Below are 22,202 nucleotides of genomic sequence, written 5' to 3'. Positions count from 1 at the left end.
ATATCTTTTGAATTAATAAATGGAACTGATATTAAAATACTTCCAAAAACCACTGTTTCGTAGAAGTAGTCCAGGTTGCGAAAAGCCCTTAACTTCAACCAAAACATCGCACATTATTGACTCTCCTCATCTTCTATATTTGTACTTAGGCTTCTTTACCTTGATATTTTGTCAGAAGGGCCTAGTTTTTCTGAACACAATTACAAAAAGTGTGTGATCTGATCTCAAACTTCCTGAGTGTCCTTCAGGATTGAGTAATGTCTGAAGGCTTATTTGTTTGAATTTGTTTATGTAGTAGAGATAAGTTTTGGGCTCCATTTGCCCAAGAGTATAATGGATTAATACAGCTACAGGAGCAAAATGAAATTTGCCACATTGTTAAAAGGTCTGGAAAAGTTGAGAAAGTTCTGCTTTATTTCAAAATCATGGCATCGTCAGAAAGTTCTCAATTAAACACTAATCCTCAGTTCAGGCTATTTTAAGGCTCCATCTTACTGTGATTTCATTTTTTCCTTTAAATTCCTAGACTGTTTCCCAAATACTCTGCCAAATTAATTTGAAAGATAATAGGACGTAAAAAAATAAGATAATAAAACATGATACACACATGTCATACTCTTTTTTATAACAGTGATCTTTTTTATAGGGTAACTGAAAATTTTTGTGGAGTTAAAAATAAATTTCAGCTGTGTAGATGATAACCAGTTTAATATTGGTTTTAAAACATGGTTTATATTAGCCAAGGGAGGACATTTCTGAAGTTCTAAACATAAAATTATCCTGTAGCTGATGCAATTAGTGAATTACTTTATCTATGGCTTAGGAGGGGATGAAATAAGATCTTGTAATAAACCAAATAAATGTGAAAAATGAGGGCCAAGAGAAAATTAAGATGATACTTTAAAAAAACTAAGCTGTGAGGAAACTAGTAAAATTTTTAACTTTTCACTGTTGCTGTCATGACTTTCTGGACTCAAATAAGCAGTGTCAGAAGAGTATACCTTTCTACGGTGCTATGAGGTCAATCATAATGATTCTTGACTTCTTTCATATATAGAGCATTTCAGTTCTAGGCTTTATGCCTAAGACTAATCTACGTTTAGTCTTGTACATTCTTCATTTTATTAAACATTGAAGGACCAAAGTTGGCTCACATAAGCCTTAAAATTTAAGCTAGCATAAAAATGAGTGAATTAAAGGTAATAAAAGTGGCATTAAGCTCTTTTCCAAGAATATCTACAAACTTTAAATAAATATGTCATAAAATGTCACGTGCATATGTTGTATTTTTTTTTACAAATAGGTTCTTCTTCTTAAATCTTTACTATCTTACAAATTCACTCTAATTAGAAGGGTATTTTATTTAAGAATAGTACTTGACTTTGGATCTTTTAGATTTTCAAATTTAAAATTTTTAAAAATATATTAAAATTTGTATAATTATTAATTTATGTTGCTTGATTTTTAGAAATTAGGCTTTTAAACTACTCCAGACATTTCAAAACTGGAAGTATGGCAGAAGAAATTTGCTTATTTAAATCCATCTTTTGCTTTATTATAGACAATAGTAATAGACTGATGCTGGGCCTCTGCTCTATTCCAAGCAGTGTGAGAGGCATGGAAATTCTGACATACGTGACAGAGTCAGGACCTAGCTAGGACACAAGACAGGGACTTAAATAAAGAAAGAGCAGTATAGACCCTGAGTCAGTCCCTGCAAAACAGGTATTCGTGCCTGTTCTTTTCAAATGGGATTAGTATTCAGAAATATTTAATCCTTCACTCAGACTGCACATGAATCATGTAGAGAAGTTGAATCCTATCTGAAACCAGGCAGGCATGGCTAGTTCCTCAGGTGTATCCTGAGAGGAAGATGCTCTCAGTAGAATGTTATTTCCAGGCCTTCTGTATAGCACAAAATGAAAAGGAGATTTGGTTCATCTGATCAGTATAAATTATTAAACACAAATTTATCTTGGCTGTCTGCATTGACCAAGTTAACCAGATCGTTGCAAAGTTTAACTGTAGTTCACACTATGTGAACACAAGCCGTTCCTAAACAATCCAAAAAATTTACCTAAAACATAGTCGATTATAGAAACTCGTATTGAAAATAGCAGGCTATTGCCCTTCTTCTAACTCAACAAAAACTAACAAGAAAAGGAATAACAGAGAACAAGCCCTTCTAAAATAAAACTCTGCAACCCCCAGTTCAGAGCAGTGATGGACACATGGCAGTTGTTGGGAAGTCACGGGGACAGGGAGAACCTTCTATGCGTTTGCTATGAGCATTAACATCCTGAAAGGCTGTTGAGTGGTTGTGGACGGTCTCTTGGAGAGGAGGAGTATATCCCCATAAGAGAGGAATTCTACAGCAGGCCCTTGGAGGAACTGAAGGGATATGGAAAGAGAGTCTTTGGTGGCAAGCCATTTCTAATATCCTCTAGCCAGCCTTCCAACCCAGAGACGCTCCTTTAGGTAAAGGAGGGGAAAGGAAAAGAGGATGTGGGAGCCACTAGGGAGCAGCTTGCAGAGTCTGTATCCGAAAGGGCAGAAGGTGGAAGCTACACCACTACCTGAAAGTTTAAAATTAATACCCAGGAGGAAAAGAAAGTGGAGAGAGCTTGGTAAGAAGCTGCAGGAGTCCCTATAGAAGTTCTCAAATCAACCTGTTTCTTCTTGGCTTTCTCCACTTTTGCTTCAGCAGGAAATGCCCCATTTAAAGATGAGTACTAAAGAGAAAAGGCTTACATATAAAAGCTGAAAAAAAGAGAGAAGTAACATAAGGAAAAGGCAGAGGAACATGCTTCATGGAAGAATTACCTAAATAAACACAAAGTTCATATACTCTTTTATCTCAAGGAAGTGAAAAATAATATGGTTCTTCTCTTAACAGGTGCTCAAAGAAGCATTGTAAGAGTTCAGAAAAGACAATCAGAGATAGTGCATTGGTAGCACTCAAGAAACTGAAGAAGGATTTGAAACTTTACCTAATGAAAGGCAAATGTTACACATATACATACAAACACACATAAAACTGAAAAAATTCAATGACAAAGGTTAACCTTGAGGAAATCACAAATCAAAATGCCTGAGGGCAATAAATAATGATTGTAAAGAAGCAGAAAGGTAGTGAAGTCAGCAGAAAGGTTGTAAAGAAAGCTGAAGAAAGGAACTGAAAAAAAGCATAAAGATAATATAGAAAAATTTTCTAAAAGAGATAAAACCTTCAATTTGCAGATTGGAAGGCACAAAAGTTCAATAAGAAAGAGAAGATAAGGAAAATTTTGTGGGCATAATAAGACAGAATAAGCAAATATCTTTGTTAAAGGGAATATCCTAACTGGTCTCAAACTTCTGTAGAGCAACTCATAGACCAGAAAACAGTGTGGCAGTGTCTACAGACTTCTGTCTTTGATTTACACATATGTAAATAAAAGTACTTCAGTTGCTCTGTAAAGAATCAACTCTAGGGGAGCCAGACTGGAAGCAAAAAAAACCAGTTAGAAGTTTCCTACAGCAGTACAGGTGATATATCATGGAGGTTGAGACCAGAATAGAGGCAGAGGGCCAAGATTTGAGATATATCTGGGAAGTAAGCACTTGTTACTGATGGAATGAAGTGAGACAAGTGAGAGGATGCCGAGTTATCTCCTGGGTTTCTGACTTTGACATCGGGATAAACAATGATGACATTTGTTGAGATAAGGAAGATTGAGACAGAACCATGCTCTGTTTTTTTTTAGTTCGGAGTCCTACAGGTAGTAAGTTACCAATATTTGCTTGTTGGGATGATCATTTATTCAACATTGGAGTTTTGTGAATACATGAATAGGTATTCTGGCCGAATCAAACCACGTTGAACGGTTGCCAAGACACCCTGTATGTCTTAGGCTCCAGTCAGAGACAGACCTATTCTTCAATTGTTGTATTTAAAGATTGGCATTTGTTTTTGTAGAAGTAGAAGTACTATGTATGAATATCTGTGGAGTGTTGAATAAGAACTTACATTTTAAAAATGGATCTAATTTGGGGACAGGCCAAGTTAAAAAATCATGCACTATTAACACAGTAATAGGAATCGGTCCTTAGTTCCCACAAATATAAATTAAATGAACCATTTTTATATGCCTGTAGCACTGGCACATATTTTTTCACATTTTAATGTCAACTAAAAATAATATACCATCTAATACTAATTTATATAATAAAATCAGTTTAATCTCTTAGGGCAAGTTTATTTGAAGAAGTTGGAGAATAAATGAGTTCATAAACTAGAATTACTATTGCTTTGTTACATTATTTATAACCTTAGTAGACATAGACTGAAGGGATTATGTAAGGTTTAAGTTTCAAAAGATTCAATTTTATTCTGTAAAATCCTTACATGTGATTTGAAGTTATCCAGCATTTAAAGAAATAGTAAGTTTGTGCCTGAATTGAAGGGAGGAACAGAAACCCATCTGTATAACTTGGACAGTGGAAAACTAATCAGACGTTAGTAGTTCCTTATGCTAGCACTTGGAAGATGCAGAAACTCTTGCATAATTTGGAGGTCTGAGGCTTGCTTCTTTTGTTTTTATAGGGAGCACTTGTGTGCTTCTTTCTAGGTTCATGTTGATTACTTCTATAAGATTTCTTTAAAATTTTCTTTTTTATTTTAGTGATTAACTTGATCTACCCAAAAGAAATTAATTCTGTATAGCTGCTCACTCTGGGATATTTCAAAAATAAAAGTTTTATTTATTTTTTTCTAGGAAAGTACTTTTTAGGCAATTACAAAATAAACCCTGTAAAGTTAGATTGCTTTTTCCTTTGAAAAAATTACTGAATCTACTAAATATGTAGTCAAAGCTTTTATGAATAGTATTAAGGGATTTATAGGTTTGGCCTTATTTTTACGCTTTTACCGAGATATTCTTTCTCTGATTTATCTGCCAGGAAAAGAGGTTTCTAGGGATGTTTTATACCACACTGTAATGAGGGTGGAAATGTAGTACATTTTTAAAATAATGCAGTTTGAAATAATACAGTTTGAAATGTAAATTAAACTGTTCAGGATATAAACCTCCTGTCATATATTTCATTCTAGTTGCTTTTTGTTTGGATCAGCTATCCTTTAATAAGACAATGATATCTACTTTAATTTCAGGATAAAAATACTTTGGACTATTGTAATTAGTTTTATAGACGGATAGTTAAAGTGAGGAAGAAATAATAAGGATGCTAAGCTCTTTTGTAGACTTAAATTCCCTAATTTATACACTAAGATACACCAAACTTGTGGGCTTACCAAAAAAATAATAGGATAAGTATATACTGACATAGAAATATATCCACAAAATATTTTAATGGAAAAAAAACAAGATGCAGAACAACACATACAGTGTGATCTTATTCTTGTGAAGTAAATGGACCACCACTCTGAATGTGTGTATGAATAAGTCTAAAAGAACAGACTACTAACATATCGATGGCTATCTCTTTAATTTTCAATTTTTCTGCATCTTTAATATTTATTACAATTAGTATATGTTATTATGTAATTAAAGATATAATATTAATAAATCTGTTATGTTGGCCTGTCAATATGACTACATAATGTAAATTTGTATAAGCTTATATATTATATTTCCTTTTATATACAGTGTTCATCATAACAATATACTGAATTACCTTTTACACAAAGAGAAATTAAGGCAAATTTACATAGATATAAAATGAAAGATTAAGAAACTCTAAATAAAAGAATTTTTCCCAATCTCCTATAGTATATTGGCTCTAGTTTTTTTGTACAGGCCCTTTATCAGGTTGAGGACATTCCCTTGTATTTTTGGTTTACCAAGATTTTTAAAACAATGAATGAGTGTTGAACTTTATCATTGCTTTTTTCACATCTATGATATACTCATATGTTTTCTTTTCCTTAATCTGTTAATATGATGAATTGATTTATGCTTGAATGTTGATACAACCTAGTTCCTGGGATAAACTCCACTTAGTCATGATGTATTAACTTTTTTATATATTGCTAAAGTTGACTTGCTAATAATTTTTGTGTGCCTATTCCAAAAAGATATTCTTCTCTTGTTTTCCTTCTTATGATGTCTTTGTCTGGCTTTGGTTTCAGGGTGATGCCAACTCAATAAAATGGGTTGGGCAGTGTCTTCTCTTTTCTGTATGAATTTGTGTACAACTGGTATTGTTTCTTTCTTAAATGTTTGAAAGAATTTAACAGCAAAGCCACCTAGACCTGAAGTTTTCTTTGGGCAAAGATTTTAAACTATGAATTAAATTACTTTAATAGATGTAGGTCTAGTCATATTATCTGTTTGTTCACCTGAGGTGGTGAGAAGTTGGAGGATGCTGAGTGCCTATCACTGGGAGAGTAAACACACTAAGTGTTCTGCAGCAAATCAAAGCAAGGGATTGGTTGCCCACATAACAATATGGATGGATTGTAGAAACAAAATTCTGAAAGAAAAAAGCGAGAAACAAAATGAGATCTTTAACATATACCATTTACATAAGTTAAAATGCATACATACAAAGGGATCCTGACTTCTCACACCTCATTCTCTTGAGAACAAGCGAATATCTTCTGTGCATTGAAGAAATGTGTATGTACAAATAGACATAGATATTCTGAAAATCAATGATATCTATATTGAAAATACTTTCTTCTTACAGATGTTGATGAATGCCAGGCTATTCCTGGGATATGCCAGGGAGGAAACTGCATCAATACAGTGGGCTCTTTTGAATGCAGATGTCCTGCTGGTCACAAGCAGAGTGAAACTACTCAGAAATGTGAAGGTAAGGGTCTCTATTTTGAGGGACATGTCTAATTCTTGACTCTGAATCCAAGAAAAACATGACTTCATTTTGAGTTTTGGAGGATTTAATCACAATTGTAATTATTTATTTTAATATGAAAGTGAAGGAATAACCTTAGAGTAGTTCTGTATTAGTTTGTGTAATTAATGGGGTTGATTTGGAAAAAGAGCCAATGATCATTTTACATTTGTTATCTCAGTTTCTATGTTGTAGTGAGAATGGGAGTAATCCAGCCATTTATATTTTTCCCTTAATGAAATAGTTTTCTATTTCACTTATGAAATTATATCAAACATTAAAATTGGGTACAGACTAGTTCCTAGGAACGAAGAGAGTGTTTGATTATAGGTGAGAAGGCACAGCCACCGATTGATGAGAGTGGTTGTGACGTTTCCATTAATCATCCAACAATGTATTACTTCTTAGTTGAAATGGAATGAGCCTTTTCTACAGCATGTTTCATCAAAACAACATATAGAATCAAGACACAGTTTGGCGAAAGTCAGTGCCACTCTATTCACACTTGTCTATGTTCTTTAGGAAAGGGGTCTATTGATGTAATGTAGGCACCACCCAGAGCCCTGAATCCAGTCGTCTCTTTCCTTATTTCCTGCCCAGGCAGCCAAATCCATTTAACCAAAGCCCAGAAAAAATTATGTGATTTAATGTTTGGGATTGGTGGGGAATAGTAGGATTGGAAGAAGTGGTGATTAGAATTTGAAAGCTAAAGGTTTAATGAAGCCTTTACTTTGTGTCTAAGTCATGTTTATTTGAATAGGTCTTAAAAGTGAGTATTATCAATTTTCTTTGGGTTATAGTGTTTCTTTATGTAAAAGATCAAGTGGTATTTCCTTACATAAAATTATTTAGTGTATTTGGTGGCATAATATATCTGGAAAGGCTATAAACTGTTGCTACACTCAGTTACAGGTTTTGAATTATAGTCAGTTTACATATAGTTTATGTAGTATCAATGCAAAAGTGTTGCCATAAGTTTAAAGTTACTGTTTGTTCTAAATAAAAATATGATGATAGCAGTTACTTTTGACCAACTGTCAAAGGTAAGATTTTAATTTTTTATGTGGATTACAATGAATGTAAAATATAGAAGTACTAAAAGATTTAGTTTCAAATGATGCCCTCCCTATTTCTATTATAGCACATTTTATATTTCTGTTCATATGGCAATGAAATTCTCCAAAGAAATCTTTTTTAGTCTGTAAGTTACTAGATCTGTTCAGAAATAAGAAAGGTAACTCCAGAGCTTTGAATATGTCATTAGGGGAGTGGTGGTAGCATTAACAAGAAACTGCAAAGTCAGCTTAATAACTTTGAAAAATTGTGTTATTGATTTTTTTGGTATGTGTATTTGTTTATTGACCATCTCACTTCAACACTTGAGTAAGATCATTGAGGACAAAAACTCTATCTTGGTTCATGCTATATCAAAGAGCCTGGAACAGTTCCTGATACATCGTAAGCTATATTGATTAATTGGGAACAGGCTAGATAATAAGTTAAGTTCTTTTACTTGGGTTGAATGTCCAAAAGAAAAGAAAATATGGGGCCAGAGTTGAAATTGTATTTGGAAAGAGGCCAGTGATCTTCATGATGGGGATTTTTCCTTCATCTGACTTTTTTTTTCACTTTCTTAATAATCTTATTTTACTTTGGTTGCAATTCAAAGACCAAGAGCATGAACATTAAATGCAGTTTAGCATTTTTAGATTTTTGTGTCATTGTCCCTCTTTGGTCACCTGCAGGAAATGCTTTTGAGGTCAGGGACCTTCACTCTCTATTTAAAAGAAAGAACTGTCTTCTGCTTGTTCATTGGGATATCTTCTTAACTAAAATCTTATCCTAAAAGGCTTGTTCTACTGGAAGTTTGAACATATATAGTTTATACTAAATTGGAAAAACGAAATGGTGAGGGAGGATTCATCTCTTAATTTAATGTTTGAAAACTGTGACTCTATATCTATCATTGAGGCCTGTTTTGTTTCACATCATTAGTTGGGTGGATTCTCTTGTGGGATTATTTTTTTTTCTCATGTTCAGTTATAGGCTACTGTCTGAGCAGTTAATCTGAGTCCAAAGCAGAAAGGAATATATGTTTCTCTCTCTCTGTTTGTCTGTAAAAGAATCAGTTATTTTCCGCCATCACTAAGTTAGTATCCCAGATTCAATAAAACCTCTCATGTCTACTAAAGTCATGTCTTATTTCTCCTGGGCCAGATTGGCTACAAAATCTTTTCCTAATTCTGTCATACAATGGGCAAAATTATTCTTTGGTGGAATAAACTATTTATTCACATCCAGAAAGAAAGTCGTTTTAGTTATTTACTCTTTTCAAAGATTCATTCATCTAAATGTCTGTTTAATTTAAATGAAGAAGAAAAGCAGAACATATCAATATAATATGAAATGGTATATCAGAAGACTGTCCACATTTTTCTTTTTTATAATAAAATATGTAATTTTGAATTTCAGTCAACTTGGGTAAAGCACAAGTAGGTACCAGATGTCCTTGCATGATCCCTCCTTCCAGACTATACCTTCTCTGACATTCCTTGAGCTAGTTATTCTTTCCTGGCTTAAATGGAAGGCAGGAAAATAGCATCATTGTATTGGAAAGTTTCCCTTCAGTGGCCCTTTACATGTCAAATAGTTGTTTGCAATTTATTCTGAAGAGTCTTCAGCTTTGCTCCATTACCACAGTATTTAGTTGTTTGGGATTTGTGACAACAAATGTATTTATTTATGCTCATGAAACTCATTAAAGTTGTTGGCACAGTATCGTTAGCTGCTGTTCCAACTCTGATAAACCGTGGAAAATAAACGTCTGTGCTAAACTGAAAGGTACTTACTTTTACTCATATTACCAAAAGTGTATTAACTTTAAAATAAATAATAAGTAAATTCATTGACTATTTCCCCCAAAGAAAACTACATATTAAAAATTGAGATTCAAGTAAGGGGACTGTAAACATTGGAAAACGTTTTAGGTCATTAATTTAAAAAACACAGAACTATCTTTTAAATCTTCTAAAGAAATTTGCAACACTGTAGTTAAAACATAAATCTCCTCTCCCTTAAATAAGAAAGCCCACGCTGCTAAACTCAAATCTACTTTCTGCTCTCATAACAAATAAGGTATTCCTCTATCACAACACTTTTTATTGTACGTTATTAGTAATTTTTTTGTCTGAGTCTGCCTGCAGGTAATTTGCACCAAAATAACATATTAATAAAAGCCAATATTTATGGAGCACTTAATTTATTCTCGACTATACTTAAACCACTTTACATGGGTTTTCTTATTAAATCATAATACAGTGCTGTGAGGTTGGTTACTGTTATTAACCCACTTTACAGAAGAAGAGACTGAGGCACAGAGAGTTTGAGTGACTTTTGCAAGGTTTAATGGCTAGGAAACCATGGAGCCAGGGTTCCAACCTGCTAGATTCATTCCAGAGCTTTCACTCTCAGCAAGCTCTGTTGAGCAAGCAAAGGTGGGTGACCGGGCAGCACACACTCCAACCCATGGACTGTATTTACAGGGGGAAACTCATGGAGACAGCAGCAGCAAAAGGGGTACCTGTTTGCTCATTGCATTCTGTGGTCATGCCCTGCAATCCAGCAAGGCCAGAGTTAGACCCATTTCGGTGATCCTGGTACTGGCTGTGGAGATTTTGCTATATTTTCTATTTATTAAAATGAAAGTTTATTATGTACCACTGTGCTAAAATAATCCATTCTTTATGACTTTAGAATTGAAATTGCAGTGGGGGGCTTCCCTGGTGGCGCAGTGGTTGAGAATCTGCCTGCCAATGCAGGGGACACGGGTTCGAGCCCTGGTCTGGGAAGATCCCACATGCCGCGGCGCAACTGGGCCCGTGAGCCACAATCACTGAGCCTGCGCGTCTGGAGCCTGTGCTCCGCAACAAGAGAGGCCGCAATAGTGAGAGGCCCGCGCACCACGATGAGGAGTGGCCCCCGCTTGCCGCAACTAGGGAAAGCCCTTGCGCAGAAGAGAGGACCCGGCACAGTCAAAAATAAATAAATAAATAAAAAATAAAGGAATTCCTTTAAAAAAAAAAAATTGCAGGGGAAGGAGAACAACAGTAGGGAAATGTGGAACCGAACTAATTCTGTCTTTATTCACAGAAGGGAGTCAATACCAGAGGCGAGAAATTAATTGTAAAAGAGGAAGAGGTCAGGGTGTTAATTACAGTGAAGCTGATTATAATTTGCTTTTGGCAAAAATATAAGTATTATTTTAAAGGGTGTATGTGGTAGTTGTATTGTGAAGAAAGATGTTCTTAAATCATCTTTAAACAAAACGCTGCAAAAATCCTGGTCATCAACTGCAAATGAGCTTCATGGCCCAGTGAAATCACAGCTGATGCAGGAGTCAAAACACAGGCTGCTCCTTTGCAAATAGGTAGGTTAGGACTTTTAAAGTAGGAAACAGGTCAATCTAGCTCTACTTTATGGTGATTGCATTTGTCTATTTCAGGATTTCTTCTCTCTCTACACACACATACACACACATCTACCTACATATCTATGCTCCCTCTCTCTCTCAGCTGCACAGAATTTTATTCATCACAGTATTTGTTTCATGGCATAATCTCATTATTATTCCACCCAAACCCTGCTTTCTTTTTTTCTTTGATTCCCTATCTTAAAGTGTGGAGCAATTTCAGAGGCTTCCACTTGGCCTTCCTCACTATAATAGCTCTTGCCCTACAGGCCAAGCGCTCTCTGTGCCAGCTGTGCCAACTAATAGGTGTGTTCCGACTAATTAGACATTTGAGGTCTTGGGAAGGGAATACTGGCTGGGTCCGTGCACCTAGTGGACCCACTGTGACCTGAACCTGGTCCAGAGCTTCATTCATTGCCTGGCTCTTCTGTATCCTCATACTAATGTGGGACCATGATGCCACCTCCAGGTGTCAGTGTCATTTCAGACCCTGTGTCCAAGGGTCCTCTCAATGTTTGGGTGTCATAGCCTGCTTTTTTTAGTTGCTTTAAATAATGTAATAAGCACCCGTGAAACTACCAAAAATAAAAGCCAGGGCCAGGATAATAACCCGTATCGATCATGGTGCTCCCTCAACCACACTTTGTATCCGGATTCTACACTTTTCTGGCTTTTTTAAGATGGTTGTATTACACCTATAGATATTTCACTTATTATTGTTAATTATTATTTCAGTTTTTAAAATTTTACAAAAAAATTTTGATGTGTGGAGCTATTATTATAATGAAATGGTTCATCTATATAGTTGCATGTTGTTCTAGTTCATTCTTTAGAATAGGATATAATATTCCATTATGTGGCTTTATCTTAGTGTGTTTATCCACTTTCTCACTGATGGGCATCGTTTTCTGGTTCTTCCTGTTGTGAGTAGTGGTCAGCACACTTGCAGACACACATACGCTGATTTTCCGGAGGGATATCTACCTCTCTTTTTGATCCCTTCATTTCCCAAAGGGTGACTCATTCACATTTCCACTAGGATTGATGTCTGTGTAGGCAGCTTAGGTCACGAGGTTTAGCATGCTGAGCCTTGTTTCCACCTACTGTCGTTTGATGCCTGATTGGGGAACAAAGAGCCTGACACTCTGCAGTTAGGGTGCCTCTCCCCTCATCCCAGGCCTGTGTGCTGCCTTTCAGAGAAGCATCTGCTGAGCGATCAGTGAGCCCACTCTGGCTTACAGGACTAGACTCCCATCTTCTAGATTACTCCTTAGGTCTTTTCCTCGAGGCTTTGGGCTCATGATACAGATTAAGAAATCATACAGGAGAAGCAAAGATACTGCAAACATTTCCATATCTTTTTTGTTTGTTTTTGTTTGGCACATGTTACAATTTATTTATATTTTCCCAAAGCATTAAGCATTACCTACTCTTTTTTTTTTAATTGAGGTAAATACTTGGTTTAGAATATTAAATTAGTTTCAGGTATACAGCATAGTGATTCAATATTTTTATAGGTTATACTCCACTTAAAGTTATTGCAAAATAATGGCTGTATTTCCCTGTGCTCTACAATATATCCTTGTTGCTTATCTATTTTATACATAGTAGTTTGTGTACCATACACCTATCTTGCCCCTCCTACCTTCCCTCTCTCCACTGATATTCACTGGTTTGTTTTCTATATCTGTGAGTCTGCTTCTGTTTTGTATATACATTCATTTGTTTTCTTTTTTAGATTCCACATATAAGTGATAACATACAATATTTGTCTTTCTCTGACTAATTTCAGAAAGCATAATTCTCTCTAGTTCCATCCATGTTGTTGCGAATGGTAAATTTTCATTTTTTATGGCTGAGTAATATTCCATTGTATCTTCTTTATCCATCATATGTGGATGGACACTTGGGTTGTTTCCGTATCCTGGCTATTGAAGCATCACCTCTTCTTAAGCATAGCATTTTCCTGGCAACAGCCTTCAATATTCAGTCTCATTTTTAAGGCATATTAATAGAAGGGATTGAGCCTATAACAACCCAAACTCCTCCTTGAGGACAGGATTAAATTCTGGGCAAGGCCAGCACAATGGCAAAGATTGCTAAAGCTCATCTTCCTGTTAACCTGGTCTTAGTCCCCAGCCTCCTTCGTCCCAGTTCCCCATACCCTCTCCCCTGGAAACAAAATTATTAATTTTATAACACAGGGACAATAATGGAAACCTTATTTAAATGGAACTACTAGCTTTGAGAATCAAAGCCTGGCTCAACTTGCCATTGCTTCCTGTGTGTGCTAAGCAAAAATGACATCCAGCAGGGTCACTGTGTTTCCATCTCTCTCTCTCTCTTTCTCCCTGCCCCCCCATAGAAGGTAGACAGTGACTTGTAATCAAATGAATTGATAGTAAAAGTTCTTTGCACTAAGGAATCTGCTTTTCATGATGCATTTATCTTGGGAGGCAGAGCCTTGAGTGGCTTAGAAACTTTGCATATATATTAAGAGTTAAAAATCTAAAATGGAAATCTGAAGCATTTATGCTTTCATAAACCCTTTGGGAAGGGCATATGGACCAGGTTAGCAGTGGGGTTTTCAATTTTGACTTTTAGAAGCCCCCCCATGTGTCTCATGAATGGAAATGTCACATCCAAGAAAGTGAGGCCAGCAGGCAAGAATGATAGAAGTCCAGAGGAGCAGCCAAACAGCAGCCTGGGGCTGACATTTGAGGCAAAATCAGCACGTATCACTTTCTAGGGTATTTATCAGAAGTTGCCAGTCTAAACTCTTTCAGCTTCTTCCCACAAATGACTTCCGCTATTAAAATGCATGCATTAAGTAACTTGGGCGCTACCTTGGCAATCTTAGTCAACTCACAGCAATATTTCATACTGAGTTACTGAAGTGACATCTCTCCCTTAATTTAAACCTAAATGAAATGGTTTTCATGGAAAGTTGCACACACAGTTTTCTATGAAAGCCTGAAGGAGAAAGAGTGCTTTATTTACGGCATTATGGGTAGCATCATCATTACAAACATGAAGTCTGTGAAAAATACATATTCCAAAAGAAAATTATTCAACAAAAAGATATTCTTTAGCTTGTGATCTAGGTTTTGAATCAAAATTAGAAATATTCAGGTCAGGGCTTCCCTGGTGGCGCAGTGGTTGAGAATCTGCCTGCCAATGCAGGGGACACGGGTTCGAGCCCTGGTCTGGGAAGATCCCACATGCCACGGAGCAACTAGGCCCGTGAGCCACAACTACTGAGCCTGCGCGTCTGGAGCCTGTGCTCCGCAACAAGAGAGGCTGCGATGGTGAGAGGCCCGCGCACCGCGATGAAGAGTGGTCCCCACTTGCCGCAACTAGAGAAAGCCCTCGCACAGAAACGAAGACTCAACACAGTTATAAATAAATAAATAAATAAATAAATAAATAAATAAATAAATAAATAAAAGAACGTGAATTTCTTTTTTAAAAAAAAAAAAGCAAACTGGGCTATTCATTTCAGTAACAGTCAAGTGGTCTTAGTTTGCAAAAAAAAAACAAAAAAACAAAAGAAATATTCAGGTCACATTTTAACTTTTTTTTTAATGTGATTTTTTTTTTAAACATCTTTATTGGAGTATAATTGCTTTACAATTTAACTTTCTTTTACAAGAAATTTATTTTTTAAAGTTTTCATTCCAAGAACAAGAGGAAAATTGTAGAGAGAAATGACAATTTAAGTTTCAAGTACAATTCAGGAAATAAATGTGGAGAGAGAAGAGAGCATAGGAGCAAATAGTACAAGATTTGGGGCCCAAATGTCAGGGTCTGTGCTCCAGCAGCATGTGGGGACTGTGTGATCTCAAGCAAATTAATGCCTTTATCTTTACAGTAGAGATAATAATGGTCTTTTCTACATAAGGTTTTTATGAGTATTATATAAGATAAAGAAAGCATTTGGCCTTTTTTAGGTCTTTGTTAAAGAAGGCAGGGATATATAGCACAGACAATTTAATTATAAAAGATTCAATAAACCATGTGATTTGAGATCTTAAAAAAATAATTGTAAAAGAGTTCTAATATAACGTTTCAGTTATTACTTGTAGTACAGTTTCCTATAAATAAACTCTTTTAATCTTAAACAAAACAAAACAAAATTGACCTACTAGAGCATATATTTGCCTACTCTGACCAAAGTATTAACAAACAATGAAATGGACCCAAATCCATCATCATTATGAAGGAACATGGAACTGGGGATTTAAGATTATCCATTAATTCCTGATGTCTCACCCTGTTTTTACTCCTCTAGCCCCAGTTTCACCCAAATTACAGAAATGGATATTTGAGACCCAGAGGACTTTTATTTATTAAGCATAACACAATGGTCAGGAAATTGTATTTTAGTGGATTCAGGGAAATTTTCCCAAATGATGGAACCAGTGTTTCCCCAGTGCCATTGTATATTTAAATCCCTTTTTAAAAAAAATATGAAAAAAAGCATGGTAATGTAGTTTACATGATTCTTGCAGTTCACTTTCTGCTGAAGATCACTGGAAAAATTGAGAGCCTGCAAAAAACCGTTCTCAGAGACACAAAAGTAGGTGTGTGTTAGTGATAGAAAAATCTATTCTACCCTGGAATGAAAGGATCAGGTGAACATTTTGAACTTTGACATTAGAAAAAAAAAGATATAAACTCAAATATACTCCCTCATTTATTCATTTTACTAAATCATTGCTGTTTTATAGTAGAAATGTAAAGGCAATAATGCAGGCCAAAATAAACAAAATAGAATGCTGGTTGTACAATATTCTCGATATGTATCTTTAGCTTCTACTGAAAGAGAGAGAGAGGGAGAAAGAAAAGCTATCTCACAAATTACCATGGCTCAGTGCCTGAAGGAAATTAGTCTACTCTAAAGAAATGTCCTGTGTAGTCAGGTAAAAATGTAACAAAATTTGAAATATAATACCTTGATCCATGACTGCATTTTTTACAAGTGTTGTCAGTTACTGACCTTGTGTATACTACATTCACCACCTAGGCATGGAAAAATGTATGAAGGACTGGTGAAAATTTTTACGGGCTGCTAATTAATTTTAGAGCTTCCATTTTAGTCAAGATATAAATAAACAAAGCTGTGATAACGCTTAAGCTGGGTTTCTTTCATAGTCCCAAATTAGGAATCTCTCTTTTTCTTAAATGTAATCCTTTCATATTTCAGTGTAAAGTGTTTCTCATCTATACTCTGCCTTTGCTAGATTTTAGTACAATTAATTATATTTAAGGATAATATGAATGATTTTGAAAATTTTAACTATAGTCTCCTGCTTTATTGGTCAAAAGGTCAAGTAAATTGTTTCTCCAAGTACCTATTGTTTTACTTACTTCCAGAAGACAACTATTTTAAGCAGCTCTTATTTCAAGGGCACAAAATTTAAAATAAACAAACAAATGAATAAATTTAGTTATAGTATGTGCAAGTTTCTTTCAGCGTCATCATATGGATATTAGATGAGTTACTGTGTTTTCTGTGTAAACTTTGGTTTTCCTAATGGACGGTGGTTTCATAGTTCACATGTTAACATGTCTTTTTCAGTTTAACTATGAAAGCTATCTGAGGTATATTTTTGTCCCAGTCCAGCAGCAGTGCACACCGGACAAATGCAGGGCAAAGTTGCGGGTTTGTACGATCTAGCGTGGCTGAATTCTGGTGATTGGCAGAAGACAATTTGGGCAATGTTTACCAACAGCTGTACACCATCATACTAAATTTAGTACGGCTTGATTTAACTAGCTGTAGCTGATGCTAATCTGAAGCATAAACATATTTTTCAGCTTTAGGTTTCAACTTCCAAATTCTTGGAAATGCTACCAGGAGTATGTGACTATAAATCAAAATTTCCCTTCTCCCATTTGTGATAGAATATCATAATAGTTCATATCACATAGAAGTAAACAGCTTTTCATTTTGTTCTTATATGTATTAGGGACTATGGTGAAGACTTTCTTATCCAGCAAAATCAGTACTATTTTCTAGTTAATAAAAAATGAAAAGAGAAGATAGTAAAAGTGATACATCCTTTAACATTTCAGTTTAACTTAAAACTTTGTGTTGACCTTCGTTTTCCAATCTTCTGTTACAGGGAGTGGGCCTTCTTTTTGAGAGTGGTTTACCAAATGACCTCAGGAACTTTCATTGTCTCATAAACCTCACCCAAATGCTTATGATTTCCAGTTTCATTTCTTTAAATTAAAGCACTCTTGAGTGCAGAATCTTTCTAGATCACGGGTCGACAAACTTTTTCTGTAAAGGGCCAGATAATAAATATTTTTGGAGATGGAAGTCACTTTTTGTTGCAGATATGCAACTCTACCACCCTAATGCAAAAAGCAGCCATAGACATTAAATACATAAATGAATGAGTGTGGCTGTGTTTTAATAAAACTTTCATTACAAAGACAGGCAATAGGCTGCAGTTTGCCAACCCCTGTTCTTGATTATCATGGTTATCACTATTCTTGGCCTATTTCAAATTGTCTTCCCTTTACCTAATTTTATAGCTATTTTCTTAGTGACTAGTTAGATGATTTTAGGTGGGTCATGGACAAACAAGTTTTATTTTAATAGTTATAATCTATTAAAATGTCTTAAGGAAAAAAACATAACTAATGCATCAAAACTATGTGTTTATGAATGTTATTCCTGAAAGTATTATTCATTATAACAAAGTTCAAATTAAAATTTTTTGTAGAGACTTTATTTTTTAGAGCGGTTTTAGGCTCATAGCAAAATTGAGAAGAAGGTATAGAGATTTCTCCTATAGTCCTTGACTCAGCACTGGAGAGCCTCCCCCGTTATCAACATCCCCCACCAGAGTGGTACCTTTGTTACACTGATGAACCTATATGGATGCATCATAATCACCGAAAGCCTGTAGTTTACCTTAGGGTTCACTCTTGGTATTGCACATTGGATTTGGACAAATGAAAACTGACATGTATCCATCATTACAGTATCATAAAGACTATTATCAGTGCCCTAAAAATCCTCTCATTTAAATTTTTTAAATGAGTATGCATATAGAAATATATTAAGTAAAAAGTAATATAAGTGATTCAAGGATATAGCAGTTGGTATGGAGATGTGATTTTTAATGACTAGAATTTTAGAAATGACATTGTAAGATTTATTATTATTATCATCATTATATTTATTATTATTATTATCACAAAGCTGTTTTACTTCCGAAAATGTGTTCTCCAAACTGAAACTCAGGGTCACCATTATGTTTGCCAGAGAGTTCCAAAGGGAAAGGAATGGGCTGCTAATAAGATCATAATAAATTTAGCTGTATTATCTTTCTTTCTAGGTCTATCTTTCTTATCTCCAATCGTCATCTCCTCTTCTTTCCATCCTTTCTTATAGTATTGCTCTTTTTCTATTCTTCTCTGCTGTCACCTAGACTGTAATTAGAAACCTGGTCATTCCTGAAATTAGAAGACAATTTCTGTCGACATCATTAACATCATTCCAGGTCATTCTACTCTTAAGCATCTACCTGTATGTGGTCTATGAATCAATGCAGCACTCAAAAAGAAGAGATGTGTATGCTACTGCAGTTAGTATTTTATTTTTAAAATAAAAATTTTCAAACAAAAATATGAGCAAACTTTTTCTAAAACTACTGCTATATGCTTATACATAAATAGGTTCTGTTTTAACATGAAGGCATATAAGAAAATGCTTTCAATAATGTTGGGAAAAAATATCAAAGGTTGCTTTCTTGTTTTGTTGGGTTCTAAGCACAACAGATTGGAAGCCATTGAAGATATTTTGTAATAGAAAACATTTGAAGTTTGCTAAAAATTTCTCATCTAATACTTTAGTAAATCCATATTGTAAATGTTTAGTTGTTGGCTTAGAAAATTAATTCTTCTTAACAAACTCATAGAATACAGCTAATCACAAATTAAATTATCATAACTTTTCCTCCCACATGGAATATTTTTCCCTTAATTTACCATATGATAGAAAAAATATTTTTTATAGTTAACTAACAAAAAACAGGAAGTATAGCATTCTGGCATTTGTTTGAAACTTGATTTTACATTTAAAAATATTCCCTATAGCTTCAAGATGGAAGATTGTTTATGTTGATGGGCTTTTTTCCAAAAAGTATAATGTTGCATTTTATATAAATCCTGTGTACTAGTGTGGACACACTATTTGTAATGGCTAGTTAATCGAGTATTAATATTTCTATCTGGAATCAAGAAAGTATGTGGATCTCATGGTAAAATATATTCTAGGACATGCTCCTCTTTAAGAAGTTAATTAAAATTTGATTGTGTTTTTCTTTTAGGAATATTGCTATGTTATATGTAACTACTGTCTTTATCATTTGCATAACTTGTGAACAATGGAGTGAGATGAGGGAGAAAAGAAAGGGGAAGATTGTTCTGCCTTCAGTGCTTCATCCCTCACCTCCGGGCTGTGTAAAAAGAGAGAATCCTTAAAGAGGTTGAAGAGTAGTGAGGATCTTTTTTGGAAAGTGTTGCCCATGAACTAGAGTGTAGGAAGGTGAACAAAAGAAGTGGAGCCCAACTCAGATCTGAAGAGTCTCTGCTCTGCATTTCCAGAGTTTGAAAGGCAAAAGATGCATGAGTTTCCCACCTCCCAAGTGAGGACCCCACAGAAAGGAGATGGGTTGGGTGTTCTTGAAAAGAGCTCTTGCCACATGGATTCCTGTAGGGTGGGTGATCCTAGCCTGGGGATAAACTGTCAGAAAACTGGGGCTGATGAGAGAGTTACAAGTGGTCAGATAGAAGAGGTATCCCTGGGATCAGCGGTGAGAAGTGAGAGACCTCAGCATTGAGAGGTTTCCCAAAATATCAGGAAAAGTATTAGGCTTTGGAGCCACCATGCCCAGAGGGCACTGATGCCAGAATCATTCATTCAGAAAAATATTTATTGAGTTCCTGGCACACTACTAGACCCTGGAGAAAGAGTAGTCAACAAACAGATAAAAATCCTTTCTCTCATGCAGGTTACATTATAAAAACAAGGGACAAACAGTCAACAAGTAAAAATCTACACCATGTCTGTCAGATGTGAAAAAGCCATCAGAAAAGCAAAGCTGGGTGAGAATGAGGGTGTGAAGGAGGTGAGGGGAAAACCATGGCTGTGTGGGGAGGCGGATGCCTGACAGGGACCAGCAAGTGCAGTGGCTCTGAAGCAGGGGCATGCCTGAGGGATGGAGAGAATGTTAAAGAGGCCAGTGTGACTGGAGCACAGGGGTAAGGAGGGCCGTAACTAAGAAGTGACAGGTTTAGAGATGCAGTCTGGTGCCAGATTTTGTGGGGCTTTGCAGGCCCAGGTAAGTACTTTGGACTTTAGTTTGAGTTCTCAAAACGAGAGCCAGTGGAGAGTTTTGAGCAGAGGAGTGAAATATTCTGATCTCCATTTAAAAAGATTTGCTCTGGCTGCTGGGTGATAAAAAGATAAGGGAACACGTGGATGCAGGGAGAGCAATTAAAAAGCTATTGCAGTAGTGTGAGATTTGATGATAGCTTAGACCAGGAGTTTATTGGTAAACGTGATGAGAAATGGTTGAATTTCATGTATTTTGAAGGTTGAACCAACAGAATTTGTTGAGGGTCACTTGTGAGCTGGGGAAACAAAAGAATTGAGTAGTTCCAAGGTTTTCGGAACAGAGGTCACACAGTTCCCATTAACTGAGATGGAGAACATCTGTGGGTGGTACATAGTTGGGTGGGGGGGTAGACACCATGACCTCAGCTTTAGATGGTTAATTTGAGGCACCTGTTAGACATTCAGGTAGCCATTTGTAGTTGCATATATGGGTTAAGGTCCAGGGCAAGGTCGAGGCTCACGATATAAATTTGGGAGTCTTCAGCTTGTAGCTGATGTTTAAAGCCACGAGAATAGATAGATCATAAAGGGAGCATTTTGATAGAGAAGAATCCAAGGGCTGAGCCCTAGAACATTTCAACACTTAGAGGTCCAGGAGATGAGAAACAACCAGCAAAGGAGACTGAGAAGGAAAAATCTGTGAGATAACATCTCCACCAACCAAGTAAAATCTTTGTTACCAGTACCTGTCCTCTCTCCTCCCCACTACAGCATTGAAAGAACTCATAATAGCTGCTGTCTTGGGAGGGAGGAATAGGAAAATAGAAGGAAAAAAGACGACCACATCTCCTCCACTGCTGAAGGCTTCTAAGCCTCCTCAGGCTCAAACTGGGGAGGAGGAAAAGCTTTAACTGGATGAGGAATTAGAACTATGTGGTTTGTTGCATTTGAGCAGACATTTTGTTCATCTGAAAAGGGTAGGAAAACCTAAGGGAGCTGCCTGAAATTTCCTAGGGTCAAGAAAGAACTGGTCAAAAGAAAATGTGCAAGATGGCAGTGGGAGAAATAAAAAGTTGCTTTCTCTTGCACCCTTATGGTTTCACATACTCATTACCACATATTTTCTCAGTTTATTTGAAAACATTTCAACTTCATGACTTATAGTTGTAAGTCTACAGGCAAAAGTTTAACTTTTGCATAAATCATCAGACAGATCCTGTGAGTAATTTAAAGAAAAGTGAATTCCAAACATGAAGGTCTTTCAGAATCTCAGTGAAGACCCCTGAGGTGCTTCAGTGTCCTTGAGAATTGTCCAGATTACTTCCTGGGGATAAGCAACAATTCTGTCTTGTACCATAAAGCAGTCATTCAATATGTTGTGCAAATGTGTCTGTGCTCTGTCAGCCCAGAGTGTGACCCCAGTGAGGTCCAATCAGTCTTGGTGAGTTTTCCCAGTCAGCCATTTTGAATTTGCCACTTTGCACACAGAATGCTAGTGGATGAGTTGTTGGATTTATGCAA

General features: G+C 35.8%; 1 protein-coding gene across 1 annotated transcript in view; it reads left to right on the top strand.

The window, feature by feature from the left end:
* The window catches only part of FBN2 (fibrillin 2), a 222,945-nt gene that overhangs the window by 65,971 nt on the left and 134,772 nt on the right, over nucleotides 1-22,202 (top strand). Inside the window, exon 7 of the mRNA XM_059919446.1 lies at nucleotides 6,691-6,816. Coding sequence (XP_059775429.1) covers nucleotides 6,691-6,816 — 126 coding nt within the window. The remainder of the gene's footprint in view (nucleotides 1-6,690; nucleotides 6,817-22,202) is intronic.

This window comes from Balaenoptera ricei, chromosome 3 (genome assembly GCF_028023285.1).
Source record: "Balaenoptera ricei isolate mBalRic1 chromosome 3, mBalRic1.hap2, whole genome shotgun sequence".
In the NCBI taxonomy this organism is placed as follows: Eukaryota; Metazoa; Chordata; class Mammalia; order Artiodactyla; family Balaenopteridae; genus Balaenoptera; species Balaenoptera ricei.
This window is presented reverse-complemented; position numbering and strand designations above follow the sequence as displayed.